Here is a 21,186-nt window from a genome sequence, read left to right as displayed (position 1 = left end):
CTTGAATGAGAGTAGGGCTTTTGTGTTGAGATGTATTATTTTACAGTTTTGGGCGATGTAAAAACTGCATTATTAAATCCGAAGATATTAACAACAGTGTTTGGACCATTACCACCAACAAGTATTTTCTGCATTCGATCTACCTTGGAATGTGTAGCTCTCTCGTCAATCGTGAGATTGGACAAAGCGAGTATGAATAAACTTTTTGACCTTATGATAATGCTGACCAAGTATCAACTTACTGTCAGCACAGGACCAAGGGAGGTAATTCTTCTGACTCTAAATCACTCATTGTTAGATGCAATGCACGGAATTGTGATGGACGAAAATGCTCACGAGTCTATAAACCTGGTGCACCAGATGCTGATCGATGTGAGGGATTTGAATTTTAATCTGGCAAAATGTTTATAAATCACTCAATATTTATTACCTGATTAATAATTATCATTATCCCTTATTATTGCTACGTCTCCACAAATATACCGTATAGTTATACAAAACTTTTCAGAACCGAACACGGCGAATTATCAATCAGGATTCTCTTGTTCACTTTTCTCAAACATTGTGACGTCCCACAGTGGTTCCAAATCCCGAATTGCTGACCAAAAACCGAAAAATGAAGTTTATATTCAAGGAATTTTACCTGTGGGGTCAGATAGAGGGGTATTTCGGGGAACCCTTCCAAGGGTCGGTAGGTTGCAGGTGCATTTAGACGTTGGGATCTCATTCGTAACGGGGCGCTCAAGCAGGTATAGTCGGTCGTGTGCTACGCTAGAAAAATATCGTTGTGTTCAAAGTGATATATCTTCAAGTAGAAATGAGTTATTTTAATTCTGCAAAACGGAGTCTCTTCCTGGATGTAAGTACATTTATTATATCATTGCGATTTCTTATATTAATCATACACCGAGCGACAAAAATTGTGAACATCTACCGTAAATTCTCGTGCTCGCTGCGGAAATAAGTTATGTTCACATTAAGTAAAAGTTAATAATTCTAAATAATTCTAATACTGGTTGAGTGCCACGTTATTGTATACACTCTTGAGTAATACCTCACCAAAAAATTAGGTGCACCGAGTTGCCCCTCTGGTAATGGTGAATTTTTCAATAAATGGACGCGGGAATTCAGGCACGGCGCATGCTAGCGCGGCATGTATACTATACTGTGCGAAGTGCACCGCAGAAGAGTGCGAATTTAAGTGAATTGTTTCATATAAATATAATTATTATTGTACCGGATTCGACTATTGTAATGTCTTTCGGTGAATATTAATACGCCATTATAAGAGTACAACTAAGTCTTTATTAGACGTCCAACAAGGAACAGGTACGGAATACAACTGGTGATATAATCCTTAGTCTGTAGGTCAATTCTTAAGCTTAATCCATACGTTACAACTATCATTTTCATTAAAAAATCATTGCTGATTCTTAAAAATTTTCTATTATTGTCTAACTTTTGAATGAGATTTTCCAGGCTCTCGTGATAGCAGTGAGGCGGTCAATTTCACGCGGAAGGAGAAGTTTGATTTATTCACTGATCATTTGAACGATAATGCAAATGATGTGTACGAAATCTTGGAGGTCGAATTGTCTAAAAAATTCCATTGCTCATACACATTATCTGCGGATGAAAAACAAACAATTCGCAAGTTATTATATGATATGAAAGACAAATGGAAAATAGCTAGAAGAATGAAGGCGAGGTTTATGGACAAAAATACGGATTGGCTAAGCAGAATCGTCACCTTTGGAAACAATACGGAAATTTCGAAGGAAAACAAAGATTCAGATGCAGTTTGTGGGTCTGGTCGACATTCGCAGAGCTTCGAGGACTTCAGTGAGCGGTCGAAACGGAGAAAAACTGCAGCAATTTGTGAGCAGTCCAGTGCCAAAGAGCTCACATTTGCCACCCACATGAGTCTTCGAGCTGCAGGAAAATTAGATGCAGCAAAAGTGGTAAAAGAGACTGCTCACCAATCGTTATTCCGCTGATGCTGCGTTATCTCTTATAATTGAATACCGCATGTCTAAATATGTATGTATATCAGGGAATACGACCTGGAGCACTGGAAGTAAATTCGAAGATATACCCACCGTACAAATCTGTGTTAGAGGCGAAGAAAAAATGTTATCCACCCAAAGATGACATCACGATTACTGAGAGTAAAACTGTGGTCAAACTTCAAGCACTGTTAGACCATACAGCGAGTCGCATTTTAGCAGTGCAAAGTGAAGTTTTGCATCTCCTCCCATCCAGCGAAATTTATAAATTTAATTTTGTCTGCAAATGGGGATACGACGGAACATCTGGGCAAAGTACATTCAAACAAAAATTTGATAAGGACGACGGAGATAAAACAGACGCAACTATTTTCTTCACTTCCCTCGTGCCACTGCAGCTCGTGTTTGTTGACGGGGGTGATAACGAAGGAATAATCGTGTGAAAAAATCCGCGACCCTCCTCCCCTCGATTCTGTAGGCCAATAAAAATCAAGTTTTCGAAAGAGACTGCAGAAGGCACCCGAAATGAAGTTCAAAACATCAAGGAACAAGAAGAGCAGCTCCAACCTTTTCATACGATTGTGAACGGAAAAGAAGTCACTGTATCCTACAAATTGGCCTTAACAATGGTTGACGGAAAAGTCTGCAATTCACTAACATCTACTGCATCAAGTCAACGATGTTATCTTTGCGGTGCTACATCCAAAGAATTCAACGACATCGAAAACATTTTGAAGGGGAAAATAAATGAAGATCATTTACAATATGGAATATCATCACTGCACGCGTGGATTCGTTTTTTCGAGTGCTTTATACATATTTCATACAGATTACAAATCGAAAAATGGCAGCCCGATAAGAAAAGCATCGAAAGTCGGAAAAAGACCATCCAAAAAGGTTTCCGTGAGAACGATTGGGAATTTTGATTGATCAACCAAAACAAGGATATGGCAGCACGAATGACGGTAATACTGCTGATCGTTTCTTTAAAAATTCCGATGTTTCCGTATCTCTAACGGGAATAGATGAGGATCTAATCAAAAGATTCCACGTGATTTTGCAAATAATATCGTGCGGGTTTGAAATAAATGTTGACGAATTTCAATTTTCAAAATTACGCTGTAGAAACAGCCCATAGATACGTGCTACTATATCCTTGGTATTACATGCCGACTACTGTGTACAAACTTTTAATTCACGGCGCAAAAATAATAGGGTTATCCATGTTGCCGATAGGACAGATATCCGAGGAAGCCCAGGAATCTTGCAATAAATACATAAAATCATTTAGATTTAGATTTAGTAGGGAACAAAATATGGAGGATGTATTTGCGCGGCTTTTGATTGCATCTGACCCTGTTATCTCAAGTTTGCATAAACTATCAGCTAAGTCAAGCAAATCATTATCGCGTGAAGCCATGGCTTTGTTGGAATCGCCAACTGCAAACAAACCAAGAGTTTCCCATTCTACTATATTTTACACATGTACGTAAAAATAAATTATTTCTATTCAAAACCCTCCCGCACCAAATTCCATGAGAATTGATTCAAGTTTCAATAAAATTTACCGTCATTTTTGGGCGATCATTTTGTTTTTTGGAAGTTTGTCTTCAAATTCGTGTTTAGCGCCCTCAAAAACCCCTCGTAATAATTCTGATGGCGATTCGATAATACCTTCGATTTTTGGCCAGCGATTCGGGATTTGGAACCACGGCGTCCACCGGACACTTTGACAAATTGGATAAAATGTATCTTCGTTATTAACGTTATAACCATATGATATTCCGGTGTTATTATCATCAGCATTGTTATTATCTTTGTTATCATGATTGCTACCTAATAGAACCCATCAGTATCCCCGTATGAACCTATAATAATCTTTTTAATTCCCTGAAATTGAGAACATCAGCTCCTCGTGTAGCATTATAATAGCACTGCGTCACGTAAATTTCTCTGACGAATTTTTTTATAGTATCAAGAAAGTCCACGGTAATGAGGGTAAAGTCCCTTGTTGATTGCTTGTGGAAATCGATGAGGACGTCGTCTGATAAGAAATTGTTAAATCCATTTTTTAAAATAAAATAGGGGCTGCTTGGCTGGAAGGACCCGCATACATACACGCCGCGACATTTTAGCTTAGGAGATGACACCCGCGGTTCTTCTGATATTGGGATTCCCTGTTCACGACTAACAAATTATTAAAACGATTACGCTCCGGAGAAAAGATTCATGGTATCGAAGAAGCGATCACAGGTCAGCAATACAGAACTTTAAATTGTTTCAAAAAAACTGATGCAACTTTGACGAATTTTTTTTTCGTACCGCGGAAAACGCACCGTGTTTGAGTTAAATTTTACAGTGAAGATATAATTTTTGCCGCAGGCTTACAGACCCTATAACGATGGAAGGAACACTAATGGTCAATCCTGCTGACAATGAGCTTTTGAGGACGATCCCACAAAATTATGGTAACTATCCAAACGAAAGAGCTGATTCCAACTATTATCATCGTCTCAATTTGTAATCTTATTTATTTAATCCGAATCCTAACTATTAACGACCGTGACGAGTCGAAAACTTCAGGTTCACATACGTAATGAAAAAATGTATCTAACTGGTAGCAGGTAAATAAAAGTTGCGTGAACCTAAATCAAATCGCGCAATGTTTACATGCTCCACTTATGAACACGGTTTGTGTACATACGTGTTATGCAGAATTCGCGGTTTCCGAAATGCGGTGGTTCAAACAATTTTAGACTGACTACAAATTCCGTATCTCCAGAAATGACGTGGGTAAACGAATTCAAGTATAGGTCCGATCATTTCACTAGTAGGTGCGAGGGCGACAAAAAAGCGAGTGTGGGTACACCTACGCAGCGGACGAGTATCGTCTACTATTTTTCCTACCATCGTGCGCAAAGTTCGATTTTGCGCACGATGGTAGGAAAACGTATCTGAATCGAGTCCTAGACTAATAATAGAAAGCCAGATATTGTTCGAGAAAAAAACATGTTTATCGATGCCTTTATTTATGAAATTCATGTTGCGATTGTTCATACAAAGTTGAACGCAATTTTTCAATCTTACTGCAGTAAATTATTGGCGAGACACTATTTATTAAATTTCTCATAATGCATCCATCAATTTTAAAGTCAATCTCAAGAAAAATTGAATAAATAATTGAGAAAAATGGACCAAATATTAATATGAAAATATCTGCACGATCGAACGAAACGATTTAGGCAACACTTAGTCGGCTACCATATGCCACGTCTTATATTCTCTTGGGGAAAATTTTCTGTTTCCTTCACTATTCGCGATGAAGAATGATTTTCGATCATTATAGCCCTACTGTACAAATTCAGAAACTTGTTGTGAAATATTTCCTTGCGATTTAATCGACTTTCTATATTCGTGGCATATTAGTGGTGTAATTTTGTTTTCCTACCATCGTGCGCAAAGTTCGATTTTGCGCACGCATTTGCGTTCGCAAAGTACCACTTTCCCGCACGCTAAGAAGAGCGTGCGGGAATATAGTTAAGCGTGCGGGAATATAGTTAAGCGTGCGAGAATGTAGCTAAGCGTGCGAGAAATCGAACTTTGCGCACGATGGTAGGAAAAATAGTAGGGGAAACCGGGGCAAGTTGGAGGCTGGGGCAAGATGACGAATTGATTGTTTTTAGAATATTTTGACAGATAGCGCTGGGTAAGTCATCAAAAAGTGTTAAACACTCTTCTACGCAATAATATTTGCGATATAGCTAGCGTGGCAAGGTCATCCGGCTTTTTTACGGAGGCATTGTGGTTTCAGACGTGTGCGAAGTAATATCTGGAGCTCAAGAAAATAGTTGTATGCAACTACAGATAAGCAAGATCGGACTTGTGAATTAATACTTTATTTCTATACGCATATAGATCCTAGAGAACATAGAATCTCCGAATTTTCACCAATGTACTTTTTGTGGGGTTCTTTTTTTGCAAATAGTGGCAAATGGGGCAAGATGGTGGGGGCAAGTTGACGGATCGTCCTTATCGAGATCTTTGCATGTTGTTTAGTTAATCGATATTTAGGCTACATACGATTTTGCAGCTCATTGAATAATTCGATAAATAAATAAATGAATAAATTTATTCACGATTCAATGTTGGCATGTTCTAATGTCGAAGGAGCAGCTCAGTTCGTTTGCGACCAGTGTTAATTATCAGTATATGTATATCTAAGCTAAACTACATAAACTATGCGTGTTTGTATTTTCATATCTTTTATGGATTTGAATAAACTGAAGTATATTTTGACGAAAAAAGTATTTTTTTAGGCCCATTAAACCAAAATCTAATATTCGTCAACTTGCCCCGTGGCCGGAAACCCCGCTCGTGCGGAAATCACCTACTTTGCGCACTTGTATCGTAATGTACTATATATTTTTGCTCCAGTTAATCATATGGTAGCGTGTACAAATATGTATAGTGCACCTATATACATGTCTCATCCATCTTACGAACATATAATTAATGTTTATGCATGTGTCGAAGTAAATTTTTTTATCACGCTGGAACTGAAACCACCACCGCAAACAAAATAATCATCTAACGTTTTGCAGCTAATTAAATCTTGGTCCATGTGCTTACTAGTTACGATTGTGTTGTCGCAATGACGTTGCGAAATGAATCGGTGATACGTGAATTATTGATTATCGATTGTAGTATAGCGCGATTGTTTCACAAGAATCGTATGGGACCTTTAAAAATCCGTCGGTTTTGGAATTCCGTTTGAAAAATAAGCCGAGCAACTAGAGGAAAGAGAAAAGAGAAAAATGCTTGACTACATATCATCTAATTGTTCGCGAAGAACAATCTGAGCTTTTTTTACAAACAATTTTGTCAAAAAAGCTTTTACACAAAAACCAATATTAATCTTCACCGACGACGAATAAAATGTGGGCAGCGAATTTTTAAACAAAATTGTTGCTAGATAAAATAATGAGATAAATATTCTAAAAAGAAAACTATATCCTCACTTAAATTTGTACCTATACTACCTAATAGGATAGTAAGATTTTCTGAAAAACTATTTTTGAAATTCTTCTGCACGAAAACGAGCTCCAGTTTGAGTTATGCTCTAATTGTAAGTCAAAAAGGTGTAGTCTAATTTTTCAGCCAGGAAATTTTAGGATTCGAGTGTAGTTATCATTATCAATCGGAACTATAAAGTTAAAAGTCTTCAAATTCTAATATGCGAATATGATAAAGATCATTCTCAACTGCTGAAATGATTAATAATTATAATTGTAATACGGTGTTTGGCTCGCTTCAAATGTGCTTCAAATTATCTATCTTCTATCTTAACATTCGATTGTAAAATTCTTATGCAATTGGAGAATATTTGATTGAGGCAAAAGAAAAATTGGGTCCTTGAAGTGAGATGAGGTAATCGGACCTCGAGATATTATAGCTTTTTTATTTTATGGAAAGTACGATGATAAATTTCTTTGAGCCAGGAGTAAAAGTGCTAGTTAAATAAATCGAGACCTGATAATTATGATGTGACCGGGTGAATTGAATTGGATGAAAAAAATTATACCCACTTATATAATATCTTCCTCTTACGGTTGCAAAATGAAAACAAAATCAATTACTATCCTATACGTAGAGTATGCATACCCATGATATGTATGTATATTATTTATATCGTTAGTCATAATATATGGTCATTCATATAAGTATACGTATATGATAGAAAGAAATATAAATATTGTATATATTTATGCCTATGCATATATATATTCATGAACTCATTTGTGTATAACTATTTCATATAATAATATGGAAAATCTCATCGAATATACAATATATTATATATACACACACACACACGGTATTCTACTAATGTATGAAACTTCATCTTGAAAATATTTTTCAATCAGTGGTGCTTTCGTTCGATCAATGTATGATCATTAAACTGTAATGAGGGTGAGAGACGAACAATAAATAATCATATTCTATGTATGCACTATCCGACTTTCCCTGTATTAAAAATAATAGTGCAGTGTTAAATTATCATAGCGAAATTTTGCACGAAAATATCAAGAATTTATCCACTCGAGAAAGCTACCTTAAAAAATTTACGCAGATACGAAGTGTAATAAAAGTAGCGCGTTTGTAGATGAAGGCTCTATTGTTATATAATTTGTCATCAATATAAAGGCTGTGGTTCTTGGTCATCATAATAACCCTCATGCTTTTGCTGTAATTAGGAGCTGAGTCGTGCTAGCAGAAAAAGTTTGACAATGACATCTGATAAGGCAACGAAGAGTGCTGTCGTTACAGCCTATGTAAAGAAACTTGCTTGGGAAAATCTCACGAAGGTACAGTTAAATCAAAAACTGATGCACGCCTGTATAAATCACGATATCAGGCTGGCTAAAAAAGCTATTTTGCAGGGCGCTATTGTTAATCATCGCACATCACATGGAATAACTCCTCTTCTTGCGGCGGTAGAACATGGTGACATTGACTTGATCATACTCATCTGCACTCACAATCAGCCTAAAAGCATAGATATATCTATGCTAAAAGCCCTATCAACCTGCAGGAAAAGACTATACACATATCTGAAATTCTCCATCTTTTCCATAACGTTAAAGTTGATCATTGGTTTTTCTTTTTTATTAATGACAATAATTGTCGTTTCATATAGGGTCAACCCCCTTGCATTTGTGGGTTCTGTACGGCCACAGAGTAATTATGCTCGGGCTACTACGTCGAGGAGCATTAGTAAATTGTTCGGATACCCTAGGCCGTTATCCACTGCATTTTGCAGCAACTCAAAAGGACGTCGGAAGTGCGAGAATGCTAATAAGATTTGGTGATCGCATCAATGTCTACGACGCTTTTTCCGACAGCCCTCTTTCTATCAGCGTTTTACGTAGGCCTTGCGTAGCAATGGCGAGGCTCTTTTTAGCTAACCGGTATTACTCGCTGAAATTTTATAAATACTTTACTGCATGGGTTCTTTATTTATTTATTCGATTTTGAATGAAACAGAGCGTCCTCTGGTCCGCCGCCCGATTGGTCTTGGTATGGGCCTTCTTCTAGAAGCGGTTCTGAGTGCGCGTCGCACTTCAAACTTCGAAGCTATCAAGGTTCTAATTTGGGCAGGAGAGGGTTGTAAATATCGTAGATCCCATGGGATTGAAAACGCCTCTACATTTAGTCGCGATTAACGGACATCTGGAATTAGCTGAAAGGAGACCCCGCCAAGTGCCACCCACCGATTTTGATAAAACTTCGCAGGATGAAAGAGTAACAAAAATAAACGGATACGTGTTTTGGCTTATCCGTAGACGCTCAACCGTTTTCGATTTCGAGAAAATTACGGTTGAAACATGGAAAATTTTGACGCCGCTTCATGAGTCCGCCCGCGCGCTATCGCCTCAAGCGTGTCGGCGGTGCAGCGGCTAACGCGACAGCTTCGAGATGTGACGCTCCGCGCTTGAGTCCTGATCAAAATTTTTTTTTTTTTTTTTCTCAAATTCTTCGTCAAAGTATGCTGCGCGAACGTTCCTTATTTTATTGATAAATACAAGGACGCTGTATTTAAATTACAATTCATCATTTCGAAGCAACTGTCCGTTATTCTGAATTATGCTACGGGGTAGGTTTTCAGGTAGGCTCGCTAGCCGTAGCCAACAGGCCATTTTTTTTTAGAAAATAATACGAAATATTTTGGACTGGTAAAAAACTATATTCGACGTCTCCAAAACTGCCCCGTCCTGATTGCTCAGCGGAGAGAAATCACAAGCAGACGCGACGCAATAAAAATACACTCCCTGGTCCACAATCAATTGCGGGCACCAGCATTTGAAAAAATGATTCGGTACGCATGATTCGCCGCAAAATTATCGGCGGATCGCGAGGTTTTCAATAACGTCAACGACATTGCGTTTCCGGACGACGTTCACACCCAGAACTGTGATTGCGGCCAAAGTGCCTTCGCGCGTTGCTCCTGGTGCAGAGAATATTTATGTTTTGAATGTTGCTATGATAGGTACCATCCCGACGAATGCGCTACATATCGTTGAATTAATCGGGAGATAATGTAATAATTAACATAAAAATTAAGCCACTCGCTGCTATCCATTTGTTATTTCCAAATATTTTTGAACCCAATACCCTGTAGCATAATTGTAATGATTGTAATTTAAATACAGCGTCCTTGTATTTATCAATAAAATAAGGAACGTTCGCGCAGCATACTTTGACGAAGAATTTGAGAAAAAAAAAAAAAAAAATTTTGATCAGGACTCAAGCGCGGAGCGTCACATCTCGAAGCTGTCGCGTTAGCCGCTGCACCGCCGACACGCTTGAGGCGATAGCGCGCGGGCGGACTCATGAAGCGGCGTCAAAATTTTCCATGTTTCAACCGTAATTTTCTCGAAAACGGTTGAGTGTCTACGGATAAGCCAAAACACGTACCCGTTTATTTTTGTTACTCTTTCATCGTGCGAAGTTTCATCAAAATTGGTGGGTGGCACTTGGCGGGGTCTCCTGTGAGTGAGAATTTTGTCAGTGAGGCGTGTTTTGGTATCGTTACATTTTGTTACTATTTTTTTTTCATAGGTATCTAATTAGCCATGGTGCCGATTTGTACGCGAAATATCGCGCCGGGCAAACTCCTTTGGAAGTAGCATTTAACTGCCGTAATTTCAGTGTCGCGTATCTGATCGAAGAGAGTCGCAATATGCAATCAAGAAGTCGTATCAACCAAATCCTCGAATCTACCGAAGGGTCTGATACGCCGATGCGTAATCGTCCATAGCGATGAACATGAAGTGCAGGTATTGTGCCCAATTATCATATTTGTTAATAAATTCGTTCACGTTTTTTTTATTTGGAATTGAAGTAGTTCGGGAAGGATTTGCAGAGTTAGAATTCAATGTGGGCCACGTATATTTGTAGTTAGATTTTATTAAGACAAAATTTAAAAACAAGTAATACTTTTAACAACAGTATAAAGCGTATCTCTTTTGGTGGATATGCTTCAATGGAAGGAACATAGTTGAGAGTATAAAAATTGAACTTAGAAGAAGATTTGTATAAAACAATCTTACTTCTTTAACATCTTAATGTTGTTCTTGATACGACGTGTGACATTAATCTTATTGAGTTTCAGTATATCAGGTGATTACTAAAACCTATTGTCGATGATCATTGTATTTTACAGTAAGGTGTTTAAAGTTCTTAAAATAATTTTTTAGTGATAAAATGAACTTAGATTCTCGATAATAGTTAGCTACTTGAAAACATATAATAGTATTTGTACGGTTTGTTTTGTTTTGTCATGTTTTGAATCTTTTCACAAAGATTAGCGGAAAAGTTAGCATCGTAGTCTGAATATCGAGAGAAAAATCCACTACCAATGATACTATCAGTATCACTTCTGAAAAAACAAATAATAAATTAAGTACTTTGATCTGAGCAAGGCATGGGAGTGCATAATATATAAATTATTTACCTCGTACGGTTTGAGTGGTACATCAAATCTTTTCCCTTGTAAAGCGTAGTAATGCTTAACTGTCTCCACAACGTTATTCAATTCGACACAAGGTCTCTTCACAAGCTCATAAACTTCCTCAATCATCCTCAATAGATTATTCAACATATTAGGGTCCTGATCTGTTTTCCTTTCATAGGCAAGATCGATATATCTGGTATGGTTTCGAAGGATTTGTTTTAGCCTATTTTTCACGTGTTGTGTGAGCAGTTGTGCCTGAAACACAAATGGTATTTTAAATAACGTCTAAATAAGTTATCGCTGTGTTTTATTTTATGTCAAATGGTCAATGATAAATCACTAGCACCTATAAGTATGGTCAAATTTACCTGATAACTACGAATTTTGTTATAAACAGGCCAATCGTTGGTGCAGGGTTCGCAATTGCACTTGAAGTAGAATTGTTCGAGTAGTTTTTTCTGCCGTTTACTCCTCTCGGACAGAGCATAGTGAACTCCATAATTGTCATATATCTAGAAAACATTTTACATAGAATGTAAACAAATTATAAAACAAATTTTGCACAGTATCCAATGTCTACTATACCATTGAGATGATCCAGTCTGATTGAAATCAATAAATAATTTACAATTACCTGTTCACCTTTCTCAATCGGGTACATAGCATAGAGAATTATATGATCTTTCTGCACGCTCCTCGTCACACTTGAGTCACAGCTATGATTAAAAAGACTATAAAATGGCATTGCTGCAGCTCCATTCTCATAATCTTCTACACCACGAAGCTCCGAAAACTGTAGATTATTGGAAAAACAAAATAAAAATGGAAGAAATACACACATAAAGCAGGAGCATGAATGTAGTTATAGCACTCATGAGTTATACCACACGAACGTTGCTGGGAATTATTTGCTGATGCTTTAGTATCAGCCCACCCACAAATGTAGCTGCTGCATTTTTTGCTAATACATCACAATCAAGCATCAATTTTTCGCCAAATATATTACTTTCACGACTCAATATGTATGTGATATAAGCTGCTTTGAATGCTCTATCCAAGAGATCCTGGGCTGAACGTTTTTGAGTATTAGTCACCAGACTATAAATACTGCCATATTGATCACTGTGCAACTTTCCATCAGCAGAAAATCCCTTCGTGCGTGGATCTACAAGTATGTATAATCAAGATCGTACACCTGAATAATGGGTTCGTTGAACCAACAGGTGATCTAAGTAATTCATTGTAGTAATACCTTTATGGTTATCAATTTCTTCAAGTTGTTTTTTCAGTTTGTCCAAATATTTTCCTTTCTGAGTCGCCAGGATGGCTAGCCTCATACTAAATAGCCCCAACATGTTGAACCCTGACATTAGTAAAGGCCCAATAATGGCGCACTCAATTTCATGATACTCCTCCCAGGCCTGTTCTTTACAAGCTTGTGAACAATACATAGCATTAACGCAATAATTGCATGGAGTCATGGCCATAGAAACTTGCAAACACTTGGAACAGTGTGTGTAAACGTTTTCAGGCATGAGAAACATAGCAAATGGTTTTTCTGCTGCTAAAATTTCTCCTGGTCTGATCTTGCGAGTGGCAACAACATGCCTGCCCAATTCAGGCGTATATTTTATTACAACTGCATCTGAAGCGCATGGGACTTCTGAATTCGGAGTTTCAAACTCAGGTAATTCATATTTTGCTGACTCTGCCTGTATTTCAACATTTACGCACGGGGCCGAAATAAATTTGTTCAGCTGAATTTTCAATTTCTTTGTTTTGTCTTCATCCAAAGACATTTTGTCAAGCCACTCCAGAGCTTTCTTAAATGATGCTTCTGCATCAGGCTTACCCAATGCTGTGAGACAGAGTCCTTTACGTTCATATAATTTTATTTTTAATTTATCTGGGTATACCAAGCTCAAAGCTCTATCAATGTCATTTATGCAGTCTTGGTATTTCTCAATTCTAAAGAGTGCTGCAGATCTATTTGCATAAGTCAAAGCCAGTTCTTCGGATGACTTTGTTGCATACGCTATGCTTTCAGTGTATTTCACAACTGCTTTATAATCCCACCCACCGATAAATAATTTATTTCCCTGTGCTTTTAGTTGTATCGACTTTTCAGAATTCTTATGCAATGATTCATAATTAAGGTTCATTTTATACTTTATCATTCTTTGCAAAGCAAATATTACTCGTTCTTCATCATTCTGCATTTGGCTAAATTCAATGAGCAGCTCTTGATTATTTGTTCTAGCCAGAATCTTACGATTCAAATCTAGCAAGAAGGCTTCCATCTGAAATAGTAAAACAAATTTTAAAGATAAGTATATCCAAGTGTTCATCAGTATTTAATTAGCAAAACTTTTGAGAATATACAGCGTGTAGCATTCGCATAACAATCATTCGTATACCAATTATGCATTGTTTTTGGAACAATCATTGCAATTTCTAAATGAGCTGTGGTTTGAAAGTGACAATTAGATAGACGTGGAATTATAAAACTGGAGACTTACTCTGCAAAGACTTTGTGCCATTACAATTTGCTAATGTCTGTTGTTGAAAAGTGTATGCATTTGCAAATTGATATTTGATAATTGATGTATATACCGTAACTTTTCATGTGGTGTTCTTATGGTTTTTGTTCGACGCTCATTCTCTGATCGCCTCAAAGTACGACTAAACCAACAAATTCAGACTTGCTGACCAACGCTATCGAAAGCTGATCCGTAACGTCCGTTGAGTCAACGGTATAGTTACTCACAACAATGATAGGAATGTTGATTATGCCGTGCACACGGCATCCACACGGCGCGCTCCCGTTTGGCCACAGAAACACGCTCCACTCGTTGCGTGCATAACCGTTGAGTAACGAGTGCGCACTAGTTCACCCATGGAAAAACGCTATTATACTCAACCAACGGAGCTAATTATTATACCATCTGTTAACAACTTATTATTCACCCATCTCATGCAGACATAGTGCATAATGTAACAGAGACCAAACTTAGAATAGACTTCAAAGAACCTAAAAACTTAGTTAAGGAGAAATTTCTTTCCTAACATAACATTCTTATCGAGGACTCCAATATATTCGCGTCAGCTCTACAATACTCACGAACTCTCTAATAAAAAGACAATAAGAGCTTCGACTCCGGAGCAAGAAAATAATTTAGAGGTCGAATCTCCGGACCCATTTGTTAAACTTTCTTATCAGATATTTTTATCGCGTTGCTTCCTAGTTTAAAGAACTAGCCGATGATGATGGCATTTCGTTATTATAGTTTCGAAAAGGTATTGGAGGTGGTGGTATGCTTGTGTCAATGCATACATCGTTACTGATTTGACCTACCCTATTTGAATGTCTTTGTTGTTGATTCGGATATGAGCTATTATTGTATTGTCTTATATTATTACTTCTATAATAGGTACTTGAATTTCGAACGGGGAGATACGAATTATTATTTTGCTTTTCAATTTTATCCCTATTTTGCTTATTTATATCTAAGTTAATTAATACTTGAAGTATTTTATCCATATTTTCTAATTCTACAGTTGCTAATAAATCTCGAACGTACATGGGCAGTTGTTGTATAATATCGTAGTGAATTACGATTGTACTTCTTGTTTAATCTATGTAATAGGATTTATAACTGTTGTTTACGTCGGTATATTAAAATTTGAGTGATCGATTTCTGAGCGAGCTCGACCCCCTTACGTCTTAACACCTTATGTCTTTCTCACCATTAGCTTATTGTCCAATGTCCAAAATCCACCTTCCTTCCCCACCATTCTTCTTATTCTTTCTCTCTCTTCTTTCTTTCTATTACACCCGTTACATTATCCCCCTTTTATTTTATGGACATTGAAAATGTTTATGAAATAAACTTAAATTGTGTGTTTTATACTCTCGACCTTTTGTTTTTGTTTTTGTTTTCATTTTCATGCGTCTTAATTCTATTACAACCATACATCTTATACTATTTTCATCTCGTCATATCATTTGTTATTCAGATTACTAACAATATCTACGTCAAGTAATTTAGTTATTTACGTATACAAGTTTTAACAATTCAACCTTAAGTCGCTTTTTTTTTTTTTTTTTTTTTTTTTTAAAAGTCATTTCGTCTCATCATTTGATATCCATGACAGGTTGATTATATTTACGTAGACTTATTCTATTATATGTTCCTGTTATTTTAGTGGAATCGTTTGGGTCTACTAATACAAAAGCATTTTCGTTAATCTGTTTCAATATACGATACGGACCGTAGAATAAATGAAAAAATTTTTTAGTAACTTTTTTAAACGCGTCTGATTGTTGGGGTACTTTAAGTAAAACCAAATCTCCTACACCTAAATTTACTTTTGAAATACTTTTTTGATTGTTTTTTCGTCTATTGAACTGATTCAATAATCTTTCTCTAGCTAATAAAATTTTAACCTGGTGATCTATATTTACTGTTTCTGGGAATTTAATTATTTTCCTAATTTTTTCGGTTGGTAGTTTATTGTAATGTAGCTCATATGGTATTAGGCCAGTTGAATGATGAGTTGTTATATTTAAAATTGCTTCGATTTCTTTTACAAATTTTGCCCATTTCGTATGACTCTCAGCGCATAAAGTTCTAAATAGCCGGCCTAGTTCTCTCATACATCTTTCTGTGGGATTGGATTGTGGATGGCGTATGGAAGAGTACGAAACTCGAATATTTAGTTTTTCCAGTGAATTTTTCCAATTTGGTGACGTAAACTGCGTACCATTATCTGATAGTATACACTTTGGTTTACCTACATTTGGAATAAAATCATTTATAATTTTATGTAAGGAAATTGAAGTGTTTGCTTTTTTAATCGGATATAATTTGACAAGTTTCGAAAAGGAGTCTATTACTACAAATATATATTGCACACCTGAAACTGATTTTTGCAGTGGACCATAATAATCAACTGTTACCAAGTCTAGTGGATTGTTAGATTTTATCATTTGGTATTGACCTTCCATTGACAGAGATAAATGTTTTACTCGTTGACACAAGTCACACGAAATCACAAATTTTTTAATATCCCGGTTCATTCCTTTCCAATAAAAATAAATTTTTAGATAGTGGGTTGTTTTATACACTCCTACGTGTCCTAATTTGGAATGTGCCTTATCTATTACTGCACATGTTAGACTATCAGGTAAAACGAGTCTGGCATTTGTTTCTTCTTTATCTTGATAAAATAACACTCCGTGATGAATTTTATATTTTTCGTATTTATTAAGTTCATTATTTTCGAAATAATCTTGTAAAAGCGTATCATTCTTTTGAAGATGACTTATGTTTTTAAATTGTTTGATTAATTCAGAGTCCAAAATAGTATATTCTTTAATTAAATTCAATATTGAATATGTTGTAACAGATGAACAAAGAGTATCTTTGAGAATTTTTGAAATAATCACTTGTTTGACATTATCTTCTTGGTGAAATCTACTATCAGGATTTCTACTCAGAAAATCAGCAATAACGTTGTCTTTTCCTTGACAATGTTTCACTTGAAAATCAAATTGTTGTAGCCAGAGAGACCATCTTAGAAGTCTTGAATTTTGAAAAGAAGTATTATTCAAAAATATCAAAGCCTTGTGATCTGTTATGATTTCGAATTTTTGGCCAAATAAATATATTTTAAATTTAGTCAATGAATACACAATTGCGAGGAGTTCTTTTTCAGTAGTTGTATAGTTTTTTTCATGTATTGATAGGCATCTACTAACGATTGATATTATATAGCAATTATCTTCGAAGATTTGATATATAATTCCACTGATTCCTTTATCGCTAGCATCTGTTTGTATTTTGTATGGCTTGCCTGGTATAATGTGACTTAATGTTACACTGTTTACGAAATTATTTTTCAAATTTTGAAATGCTTTAGAGTGATTATCAGTCCACAACCACGGTTTCTTATTACTTAATAAATTTCGAAAAGGATGGATGAAATTAGAATGTTTAATACTAAATTGACGGTAGTAATTGCATACACCTATAAATTGCTGCAACTGTTTTAAATTTTTAGGGTTTTCAAAATTTTGAATAATTTGCAATTTGTCCGGGTTAGGTCGGATACCCTGTGTAGATAATATGAATCCCAGAAATGGTACTTCTGATTTGAAAAAGAGTGATTTTGATAATTTCAATGTAACATTGTTCTTTTGCAACTTGTCAAATAATAGTTCGATGTGTTTCATATGTTCTTCAAAATTAGTTGATGTGATTAGGAGATCATCAATATAATATGTTGAGAAAGATTCAAATTCTTTACCCAATATCAAATTTAATGCTCTTACAAATCCACTCCCAGCAGTCTTAAGTCCAAAGGGAATGCGGCAAAATTGGTACAAGTTTGATCCATGCAAAAAGGCTGTAAATGGACGTGATTTTTGTTCTAATTCAATTTGCCAATAACCATTCGCTAAATCTGTTAACGACATATATTTAACATTATGATATTTTTGTAATATTTCTGAAATTAACGGTGGAGCTTCATTATCTGATTCCACAACTTGGTTCAAATATCTAGCATCTAAACAAATTCTTACACGGTTATCTTTTTTTTTTACGATTCTTAATGGGCTACAATACGGGCTTACAGATCTTTCAATAATACCAGCGTTTAACATTTCTTGAATTTCATTGTCAACCGCTTTTCTCAACGAAATGGGGATTGGATACGGTTTTCTGAAAATAGGCTTATTTGATAATAACTTGATTTCATGTTTATATTGTCCCGCAGGTTCATTTTTGGGTGGAAATAAGTTTTCAAATTTAGATAATGTCTCAATGAATATTTTCTGCTGATCAAAACTCAACGTCATTAGATTACTCGCGATCGTTCGAACTTGGGTGAAAAAATTATTTTCTTTTTGTTCGTTCTCTAAGATTTTATCACATTTTTGATTATTGTCATTATCGTTACTTGGTAACTCGTCACTCATTTCAATATTTGTTACATAATCATTTCGTATATCAATTTCATCATCATCTATAATAGTACTTTTATTATTATTTTTAATAGTATCATTATTATTCACATCATAGTGTTCATTATTATTTTCATCATTTTCAAGAGTCACAACTCTGTCGTTGCTTGTCAGTTCATCTATGTTATCGATAGTGGTTACTGTATGTATGTGATTTTTATTTTTATTTATATGAGAATTGTGATTACTTCTTTTCATTATATATAAACATGTAGCTTCTTTGTTATTTGATAATATTCTTTCCAACCAGGCTCGACCGAATGACACCGAATCCCGGTCGACAGTCATATTCTTAATCTTAATACTCTCGTTGTTATAATCTAATTTTACTTTATTTTTTACTAACCAATCGTGACCAAATATGATATCAGTTGATAAGTTAGGAATTACAAGAAATGCATGATATTCTATGTAATGATTAATATAAATTTGTAATAATACTTGTTCTTTTACTTTGACGCTTTTGTTTTTTACTGCAGTCGAAATATGGATATTATTTACTGGCAGTGTATTAAGTATACGATTTTCAGATAATTTGTTAAAAAAAATTTGCGAGATACACGATACTTGACTCCCGGAATCGACTATCGCAGAAACATTTTTTTCTAATATTTTAATTTTCAATTGTACGGTTACTGTCTGCATTGAATCTGGTTCTTTCGACACATGATTATTATCGTAGTTAACATCTTTATTAAGGTCCGAAATGAAATCATGAAAATCCCAACGCGATGACGGACCTATTTTTATCGCGTTGCTTCCTAGTTTAAAGAACTAGCCGATGATGATGGCATTTCGTTATTATAGTTTCGAAAAGGTATTGGAGGTGGTGGTATGCTTGTGTCAATGCATACATCGTTACTGATTTGACCTACCCTATTTGAATGTCTTTGTTGTTGATTCGGATATGAGCTATTATTGTATTGTCTTATATTATTACTTCTATAATAGGTACTTGAATTTCGAACGGGGAGATACGAATTATTATTTTGCTTTTCAATTTTATCCCTATTTTGCTCATTTATATCTAAGTTAATTAATACTTGAAGTATTTTATCCATATTTTCTAATTCTACAGTTGCTAATAAATCTCGAACGTACATGGGCAGTTGTTGTATAATATCGTAGTGAATTTCGATTGTACTTCTTGTTTCATCTATGTAATAGGATTTATAACTGTTGTTTACGTCGGTATATTAAAATTTGAGTGATCGATTTCTGAGCGAGCTCGACTCCCTTACGTCTTAACACCTTATGTCATTCTCACCATTAGCTTATTGTCCAATGTCCAAAATCCACCTTCCTTCCCCACCATTCTTCTTATTCTTTCTCTCTCTTCTTTCTTTCTATTACACCCGTTACAACATGTAAATCTAAGTAAAATAATTTTCTTGTCTGTGTAGCTGACCCATAATTGACCTCCCTCTGTGCATCATGAACTTGACCTGATTCCTACGAATGAAGAAATCTGACATGAAGGAAGTAGTTGCTGCACACCAACAAGGATCAGGAGCTGACACCCTTCTAGAAACAGCTGACTGCACGAACCATTTACGAAAAAGAAATTAAGGGGAAAGCAAACAATAATATAATAAATGTACAAAATAAACACACATATAATAAGAACTCCTAAATTAAACCAAAATCATACCTGAAGAGAAAATACAGTACAATAAATCTCCTCTTACACGTAGTACTTTACATGAAAATAATGAATTAAGTAATAATCCCAGAAAAAGAAAATTAACAGTTTATTAGGGGCATGACGTGAGTGATACCTTCTGGAAGAACAAAAAAAAATTAAACAGGTCATACATTTTAAATCGCATTCTGGCTCTCATCCAGATATTACTTTTCACAGGTACGTGTAATAGGAATGTTTCATACTACTAGGGACTTCGCTCCTGCGCGCCTCGCGCGCCAACCCCGCCGCGGTCGGCGCTTCGCGCCTCTGATGCTCGCGCTTCGCGCTTGCTTTGTCGTAATGAATTCTATTTCTTTTTGAAGATTTCTTATACAAGAGCAAACCTATGTTTGCTGTAACTGACTGGCGACAGTAAACTGCCGCGTGGCTTCGGAACGCGGTTACCAGTACTTGCAGTACTGAAAGTATATTTCGGAATGCACCTTGTGTCAGTCTCGAAATTGGAAGCAACATTTGATTTCCGCATAGTTCAGATCGATCAATCATGAGGCTAATTTGAAATAGTACGGATCTTTCAGATGTTTATTCATAAAATTGTGAATAATGCAGCACATAACCGTTATGAATTTATTCCGAATTATTTTTATTATATTCTAATTTTTTTTGTTCATCTATCTTTTTTGATAATTTATAACTGAACATTATTTTTTTTTCTTATTCTTTTTTCTTTTTATATTTTTCTGCTCTCTTTTTTCCTTCATTTCTTATATTTTTTATTCTTTCTTCTCTTCTTTTTTTTCCTTTCCTTTTTCCTCTATTTCTCTCTTCACCTTCACTCTCACCTCCGTTTCTTTTTCTTCCTCTCTCTTTTCCACGAGTTCCGCCCGCTCGCACAGCATAAAATCCCATACGTCGTCTGTAATTTTATTTCCGTAATTTGATTTATTTTGAAATTTTCATTATCAGACCAGGTAACGTTTGTATAATGATGCGG

The 21,186-nt window shown here is 35.7% G+C and overlaps 1 protein-coding gene and 2 long non-coding RNA genes across 5 annotated transcripts; 2 read left to right on the top strand and 1 right to left on the bottom strand.

Moving 5' to 3' along the window:
* Positions 1-2,110: 2,110 nt before the first annotated feature.
* On the top strand, positions 2,111-10,383 carry LOC125500642. Of its 2 annotated transcripts, XR_007278064.1 has the most exons (5): positions 2,111-3,491; positions 4,092-4,259; positions 4,389-5,712; positions 8,261-8,371; positions 8,447-10,372. It is a non-coding gene; the product is annotated as an uncharacterized LOC125500642 (long non-coding RNA). The 2 variants fall into 2 exon arrangements; XR_007278063.1 differs by having other exon boundaries at positions 2,111-4,259; positions 8,447-10,383.
* Positions 10,384-10,493: 110 nt separating this feature from the next.
* On the top strand, positions 10,494-20,234 carry LOC125500645. Of its 2 annotated transcripts, none has more exons than XR_007278071.1 (2): positions 10,494-10,843; positions 19,951-20,234. It is a non-coding gene; the product is annotated as an uncharacterized LOC125500645 (long non-coding RNA). The 2 variants fall into 2 exon arrangements; XR_007278072.1 differs by lacking the exon at positions 10,494-10,843 and adding an exon at positions 18,637-18,693.
* LOC125500640 (SET and MYND domain-containing protein 4-like) lies at positions 10,954-14,316 on the bottom strand. The gene is made up of 7 exons (XM_048654121.1): positions 14,040-14,316; positions 12,773-13,820; positions 12,405-12,685; positions 12,155-12,313; positions 11,889-12,032; positions 11,521-11,775; positions 10,954-11,445 (listed from the first exon to the last, which is right to left on the bottom strand). Exons 1-7 carry the CDS (start codon positions 14,058-14,060, stop codon positions 11,440-11,442), a joined length of 1,914 nt encoding a protein of 637 aa, XP_048510078.1. The 5' UTR covers positions 14,061-14,316; the 3' UTR covers positions 10,954-11,439.
* Positions 20,235-21,186: the final 952 nt, after the last annotated feature.

The sequence above is a fragment of the Athalia rosae genome, chromosome 4 (assembly GCF_917208135.1).
Source record: "Athalia rosae chromosome 4, iyAthRosa1.1, whole genome shotgun sequence".
Classification (NCBI taxonomy): domain Eukaryota; kingdom Metazoa; phylum Arthropoda; class Insecta; order Hymenoptera; family Athaliidae; genus Athalia; species Athalia rosae.
The sequence above is the reverse complement of the archived record's forward strand: the minus strand, read 5'-3'. Positions and strand labels throughout refer to the sequence as shown.

Excerpts from the sequence above, each read along its gene's own strand:
- LOC125500640 (XM_048654121.1), bottom strand. The coding sequence starts at position 14,060 with ATGGCACAAAGTCTTTGCAGA. Across the intron at positions 13,821-14,039 it reads TGGCACAAAGTCTTTGCAGA|ATGGAAGCCTTCTTGCTAGA; the intron begins GTAAGTCTCCAG and ends TTACTATTTCAG. Across the intron at positions 11,776-11,888 it reads ACAAAATTCGTAGTTATCAG|GCACAACTGCTCACACAACA; the intron begins GTAAATTTGACC and ends TTTGTGTTTCAG.